An 8,050-nucleotide genomic window follows, 5' to 3' on the forward strand; every position below is an offset into this window, starting at 1 on the left:
TGACTAAACAACAAATTGAGTCTTATGATGACTTGTGGCAGAATGATTGTCACTAATATGTCTGTTTATGAATCAGTTCAATTCAGTCATTCAGTCATGTCCAACTCTTTGTGACCCCATGGGTTGCAACACGCAGTCCATGAATAGTTATGAATAGTTGTGGAGAAAATTACAAGAAAAAGGGAGAAAATGTGTCAAAATTCTGTATGTTAAGATGCTTTGTAATACCAAAGTTAAAGAAATTTCTCCTTCATACAGACTTCCTGAAAATGTGACCCCCACCATGTGAGCACAATTTGACAAAGAAATAAAAGGTATGGGCAGATAAATAGATGTTCTTACTTTGTGGGGTTGTCTCACAACATGGAACTCCTCCAGGTTAGTATTATTTGGACCTTAGTGCTGGACTGAGAGGTGCTCAACAAAAGGCTGTGCAGGGTCCCACTGACAGCCTTTTAAAAGATGGAGGCTATTGGAAGAGGTCATCAAAAGGACATGACCACTGGTTGACCTGAAAGCTGGACCCTGGCAATTGGAGACTCTTCCCTACCCCCTTCCTTGGAATGTGCAGTCTTCTCAATGTTCTCATACTAGGAGCCATTTCAAGGATGCAGTCTTGAGATATTAATGTGTTGTGGAGACCATCTGGACAGTAAGTGTGACAACTCAGTTAAGGGTTCTCTGTAGACAGCTTGCAGTTGCCCAAGATAAACCTCCTACATAAGTTCCCTTGCTTATTTACACTGCCACCTACAACCTGGAGTGGTCTGCCTATTCTGTTGCCCTCCATGTACATGGGTCAGTTTTGAATTTTACCTGGAAACTCCTGAGTTTGCAAACCAACACCAAGAAGGGAAAGTGCTTGGAGACTTTGAGAGGAACTGGAAGGTCAGAGGTGCGGGAGCATCACTCCTGGATGTGCACTTCATTTCCCTTTCCCTGAAAGCTTAGTTGTGATTTAAGTATCATTTGGCTGGATCCCCTCCCCTAAGAGTTCCTTCAAACAACTTCCATAGGTTACATTCAGTGGATGGCATAATTGCTGAGCTCCATCATAGCTGAGATTTTTTCTTTTTTGTGTGCGTTAGTCTGGGTTCTCCAGAGAAACAGAATTAATAGGTGATGATTCATATACACTTTGCCAACAAAGGTCCGTATAGTTCAAGCTGTGGTTTTTCCAGTAGTCACATATGGATGTGAAAGTTGGACCATAAAGAAGACTATGTGCCAAAGAATTGATGCTTTTGAACTTTGGTACTGGAGAAGACTCTTGAGAATCTCTTGGACAACGAGATCAAGCCACTCAATCCTAAAGGAAATCAATCAACCCTGTTAATCCAAAAAGGATTAACACAAAGAAAACTGTACTGAGGCAAACAAACAGCTGAAAACTGAAGGTAATGAGAAAATCTTGGAAGCATGAAGACAAAAATGACTTGTCTTCAGAAATGAAGCAGAAAAATATACAACAAGACCAAGAATTCAGTAGCAAAGAAAAGAATCCATAAAGAACAAAGGCATTTCAGTAAAAGAAACAATGAAAATTTGTCATTAGCAGACATGTACTCCAAGAAATTAAGTTCTTCAAGCTGAAAGGAATTGATAATGGAAATTTAGATCATTGGGAAGGAATGAAGATCATGTGAAAAGGTAAATATATGAGTAAATAAAAAAGAGTTTTTTGGTCTTAATTTGTTTAAAATACAAGACTGTTTAAATTTCCAAGTGGAGTGCTGATGTGACTTTTGGGATTACTACTTCTTAACTGCAAAAAAAGAGGAAAAAGTACTGATGCAATGGAGAGAGCTGGTGGTCAATACATGAATCAGGAGATTAAAGATAGCTTCACTTATGTGCCCCCTGTTATTTGACAAAATAGTACACAATATTGTCTATGAAGTTATCTTGTCAAAAATGTTTAATCTGATACCTAATCAAGCCTCTGGAGAAGGCAATGGCACCTCACTCCAGTACTCTTGCCTGGAAAATTCCATGGATGGAGGAGCCTGGTAGGCTGCAGTCCATGGGGTCTCGAAGAGTCAGACACGACTGAACGACTTCACTTTCACTTTTCACTTGCATGCATTGGAGAAGGAAATGGCAACCCACTCCAGTGTTCTTGCCTGAGAATCCCAGGGATGGCGGAGTCTGGTGGGCTGCCATCTACGGGGTTGCACAGAGTCGGACACGACTGAAGGAACTTAGCAGCAATCAAGCCTCTACACATAACGTTCACAGTAAATGCGAAGGTTAGAGAAACAAGTTAAGCCTATCTGAAGAAAAATTAGCACAAATCTAGAATGGGCAACATTATATGGGTTATTTCTCTTGAGTCTTCAAAGAGTTTGACCCACAAAATAGGTGGATGATAAGTTCTTGACCAAAACAGACTCAATTGCCAGAATCATAAAATATATGACCTTAGTTTGTTTTGAGCTTTTAGAAAAAGCAAACACTTTTGAAAGACATTTCTTAAATAATTGGAGAAATCTGTAAATGGACTGATTATAGAACATTATAGGTCTAGTATTAATGTCTTTTAGGTGACAATGGCCTAATAGTCATGTAGAAGCTAATCTTTAAATCTAGGAGTTGTATTTTTGAGTTGTATGTTGATTTTTTTTTTAGAGGTGAGGTGATACCTGAAACATTTACTCAAAAAGCACAGCACTATGATATACTATAGTATACAACATATATATATGTATATATGTTCAATACATTATAAATATGATAGCTGTGAATATATATATATACATTCTTAGATGGAGAGAGAGTGGCAATACACTGAATCTAGGTGGAAGGCAAACAAACCTTCATTATACCATTGTACCGTTCATGTAAATGTGAACATTTTCAAATACCTGAGGAAAACTTTGCCAAGTCAACACCTCTCTTTTGGCTACCCAACTGAAATCTCTTAATTTCCATGAATTGTAGAGAATGTGAATTGTCTGTCACCGATATTACAGAAATTACTGTAAGAAAATTTCTTCAAGCCATTTTGTAATTTTTCAACAGCTACACACTCAGCATTCAACAAATGCATAGGGTTTCTTCCCATTATTCATCTTTAGGGGGATGAGCTCTGAATAAAAAAATTTCCTGTTTAATATAGCCTATGGGATTTTGTGCAAAATTAATGCTCTGACATGAAACATGAAATATGGATGATTTTTAAAATGCTCATAGGGTCTTCCTTCCATGTGAATTTATAACAATACTAGTAATTATCATTAAAGAATGATTATTAATAGTAAGCAAATACTCTGAGCCAGACACCCTTCCAAGCATTTATATTTATGTTAAATAATAATCTTTAGCATAACATAGTTAGGTGGTAGAAAAGTGATAATATTAAAGGATGTGCCAAGGCTAAAGGCTTTCTGACTTTCATTACATTAAGAGTTTCTCGCCAATGTGAAGTCTTTGATGTTGAGTAAGTTGACAGCAACGAGTAAAGACCTTCCCGCATTCCTTACATTTATGTGGCTTCACACCAGTATGAATTCTCTGATGCTGAATAAGTCGCTCGCTACGATTAAAGGCCTTACCACATTCCTTACATTCATAAGGTTTTTCACCAGTATGAATTCTCTTATGTTGAGAAAGACCTGATATAGAACGGAAGGCCTTTTTACATTCTTTACATATATATGGTTTCAAGCCAGTATGGACTGTCTGATGATAAATTAGTTGAGAATTAAGTCTAAAGGTTTTTCCACATTCCTTACAATCATAAGGTTTCTCCCCAGCATGAATTGACTTGTGTGTTTTAAGGTCTCCGACACGACTGAAGGCTTTCCCACATTGTTTACATTCATATGGTTTCAAGTCACTGTGAATGATCTGATGTTGAATAAGGTAAGAATGGAGCTTAAAAGCCTTCCCGCATTCTTTACATTCATGGGGCTTCTCACCAGTATGAATTCTCTGATGTTGTGTAAGTTGAGAGCCTCTACAGAAGGCCTTCCCACACTCCTTACAATAATAGTGTTTCTCACTACTATGAATCCTTTTATGTTTAAGAAGGCTTGAGGCCCTACTAAAGGCCTTTCCACATTCCTTACATTCGTGAGGCTTTTCACCAGTATGACTTCTCTGATGTTCAGTAAGTAGATAGCTGCGAACAAAGGCCTTTCCACACTGTTTACATTTATATGGTTTCTCACCAGAATGAATTTTCTTGTGTTGATAGAGACTTGAACGATGACCAAAGGCCTTTCCACATTCCTTACAGATATAAGGTGACACACCATGATGAATTTTCTGATGGAGACACATATGTCGGTACAACCTAAAAGTTTCCCCACATTCCTTACATTTGTAGGGTTTCAAACCAACATGAATGTTCTGATGTTCAGTAAGGTGAGAAGGACGTCTAAAGGCCTTTCCACATTGCTTACATTTGTAGGGTTTCACACCAGTATGAATTATCTGATGTTGAATAAGCTGTGAATAAAATCTAAAGGCTTTCTCACATCCATTACATTCATAGGGCTTCAAATCAGTGTGACTTTTTTTATGTCTAATAAAATGCTGGAGAACTAGGAAGGCCTTTCCACATTCTCTGCATTCATAGGGTCTCACACCACTATGGTCTTTCAGATTTTCAGTAAGATGTGAATATTTCCTAAAGCCCTTCCTACATCCCTTACATTCATATGACTTCTCTTTAGTGTGAAATCTCTGATGCAGAGGAAGAGATATATGTTTTTGGAACATCATTTGACTAAAATGTCCCACTTGAGATGCCTGTTGTCCTTCAAATTCATTTCTGTTCTGTGAGTCATTTCTAAAAATAAACCCCATAGGGTTGAAGGTTTTACTTTTGATTGTCTCCCAATGGTATGAATTTACTTCAAAACTTCTTTTTTCTGAAGATAATTTGTTGTTCTCAGTTGTGAAATCAAAGTCTGAAAGAAAACAAGAAAATGAACAAATGCTATTTTTCCGGTACAGGGGAAATATAGTAAGAATAATGATGAAGTTGACAAGTAAATCCATTAGAAGTAAAAGGCCATAAAATTCTAAATTACTGTGATAAAGTTTTTTAAAGGTGTGACGGACTCAGAAAATTGTGAAAGTTCACATGAGAATGTAATGTTTGTGAGTAGGCAAAGAGAAAAATCAATAGTTCTCAATTAGTGGATCAGAATTATCACAGGAATTTCTTACATATACTACTCTCCCCCCTTTTTATTTTATTCTTTATTTATTATAAAGAATAGCTTTATTGCTTTGCCAGGCAAAAGGAGCTGCAGTGGGCTAAAAAAACCCTCAAGACTATGTACCAACCTGGAGGAGGCAGTGAGAAGTTTTATAGTAATGGTTCAAAGAAGGCATGATCAGCTCATGGATATACTACCCTTTAGATATCCACTGAGACTGAGTGAATCAAAATCTATGAGTAGGTCTTGATCAATTACATTTTAATATTTTCTATCAGATGGTTTTTCCAGTAGTCATGTATGGATATGAACTGGACTATAAAGAAGGCTGAACTCCAAATAATTGATGCTTTCAAATTGTGGTGCTAGAGAAAACTCTTTTGAGAGTCCCTTGGACTGCAAGGAGACCAAACCAGTCAATCCTAAAGGAAATTAACCCTGACTATTCATTGCAAGGACTGATTCTGAAACTAAAGCTCCAATACTTGGGCCACCTGATGTGAAGAGCTGACTCATTTGAAAAGACCCTGATGCTGGGAAAGGTTGAGGGCAGGAGGAGAAGAGGGCAGCAGAGGATGAGATAGTTAGATTCAACGGACATGAGCAAACTCCAGGAGATAGTGGAGGATAGAGGAGCCTGATGTGCTGCAGTCCGTGGGGTCACAAAGAGTCAGACATGACTTAGTGACTAAACAACAACACAACCAGATGGATCTCTATGTAATTTTTCCAAAGGTCTGTCTTTATCTTAGGATGAAACCCAAGCATATAACCACAAATAAGAAGACTCTGTCATTTCTACAGATTAACTTCAAGCCCTTGACATCTTCATTCCCCTATATCTGACCACATTGCTTCTTTTCAGCTACTAGAACATATTGTGATGTTTCCCATTGCCTGTGGCTTCACATGAATGCTCTACCTTTCAGGAATCTTCTTAGGTGGCTTGTATAAATGACTACCTCCAGGTGTGGCAGGTTAGAAATCACTTCCTCAGAAAGGCTGGCCCTGCTAAATGTAAGTATATTCATATCCTTTATTCTATATCCCAACACCTAATTCTGTCTTCATGATGCTTTTCTCTAGTACATATTGTCTCATTTATTTCACTTATTTTCATACTCTAAAGCTCACATATGCATTCAAAATTTCTTCTACCACTGAAAAACAAGTTGTATCATAAGGTATTACATAATTAACTGAAGAATAAAATACTGAATTAAAAGTAACGGATGAAAATCACAGTAAGTAAGGATTAAAGTCAAGGTCACTGGAGAAGGCAGCTGAGTAAAATAATGACCTAGTTTATGAAAATTATGTGGCAATTACGAACTATCTCTCTCTGACTCTTAATCTCTCACATTTTATTGCCTCAGTGGGTGCATGCATGCTAAGTAGCTTCATTTGTGTCTGATTCTTTGTGACTCTATGGACGGTAGCCTGCCAGACTCCTCTGTCCGTGGGATTCTCCAGACAAGAATACTAGAGGGGGTTGCCATGCCTTCCTCCAGGGGCTCTTCCTGACCTAGGGGTCGAACTCATGTCCTATGTCTCCTGCATTTGCAAGCAAGTTCAGTCTCATCAAGGACTTCCCTGGTGGCTCAGACGGTAAAGCGTCTGTCTACAATCCGGGAGACCTGGGTTCAATCCCCGGGTTGGGAAGGTCTCCTGGAGAAGGAAATGGCAGTCCACTCCAGTACTATTGCCTGGAAAATCTCATGGACAGAGGAGCCTAGTAGGCTACAGTCCATGGGGTCGCAAAGAGTCAGACACGACTGAGCGACTTCGCTTTCCTTTAGCTTTCTTTGCCACTAGCGCCACCTGGGCAGCCCTTTATTGACTCAGAACTGTGAGATAAGTTCTCAAAAGATCTAACGTAAGTATAATTAGAATCCCAGAAGAGAGGAAAGAATGATCTAGTTTTTTCTAAAAACTGAACAAAGACACTTCTGAATAGAACCTATCAAATCACTGAAAACCAACATTTCCACTGCTATAAATTTTTAAAAAATACTCAAAAAGTTAATGAGCTTGATTCACCCTACCAATGTAAAAAATTACAAAGTCTCATTTATAGTAAAGAGAAAACCAGACTCATTGTTACCTGTTCTCCATACAGGTGAATCAGCAATTAAAATAGAATATTTATAGATATTCTGAACATATACATAATATGAAATGTGCCTTCTTTGCCGGTATTTATGCAGAAAAATCCCAGGATTCAATCCTTTGGTCATTTAGAAAAGGAAGCAACTACAGGATGGATCAGAAGGAGGTAGGACAGTAAATGAAGGATAGGGGAGATGTAGGTGCTGAATGGAGGAGCCCATTTCCATCTAACAAAGCCCAAAATAGTCCTTTGAGAATATGGAGCAGAAATTTTGTGAGTGTCTTGGCACAGAGCATAAAATATACAGTAAAAAAAGTAGATATTCCAGACAGCAGATTCTACATTATTCCAGGCAGATGTCCTTACCCAGTGATACCAAGTTAGTATAAGTCTCCAACATCACATCTTTGTACAAATTCTTCTGATCAGAATTTAGGCATTCCCACTCCTCCTGAGAGAAGTCTATGGACACATCATTGAATGTAAGAGGCACCTGAAATGACAGATCCATGTATTATTTGTAAAAGTGGGAAAAAAATTTGAGATGAAATATTGAGTTGCAGCAGGGGGCGATATATCATAAAAACAAGCAAGCTGAAGTTAAAGATCATGACATGGTTAGATGAGAAGAAATAAATTAGTGTATCTGAAGTACAGTGCCTCAGTTCAGTTGTTCAGTCATGTCTGACTCTGCGACACCATGGACTGCAGCATGCCAGGCTTCCCTATCCATCACCAACTTCCAGAGCTTGCTCAAACTCATGTCAAT

The 8,050-nt window shown here is 38.2% G+C and overlaps 1 protein-coding gene across 1 annotated transcript; it reads right to left on the reverse strand.

The window, feature by feature from the left end:
* Positions 1–3,396: 3,396 nt before the first annotated feature.
* On the reverse strand, positions 3,397–7,792 carry ZNF404 (zinc finger protein 404). Its single transcript, XM_068991848.1, has 2 exons — positions 7,648–7,792; positions 3,397–4,916 (listed from the first exon to the last, which is right to left on the reverse strand). Exons 1-2 carry the CDS (start codon positions 7,790–7,792, stop codon positions 3,397–3,399), a joined length of 1,665 nt encoding a protein of 554 aa, XP_068847949.1.
* Positions 7,793–8,050: the final 258 nt, after the last annotated feature.

This window comes from Capricornis sumatraensis, chromosome 20 (assembly GCF_032405125.1).
Source record: "Capricornis sumatraensis isolate serow.1 chromosome 20, serow.2, whole genome shotgun sequence".
Taxonomy (NCBI): Eukaryota; Metazoa; Chordata; class Mammalia; order Artiodactyla; family Bovidae; genus Capricornis; species Capricornis sumatraensis.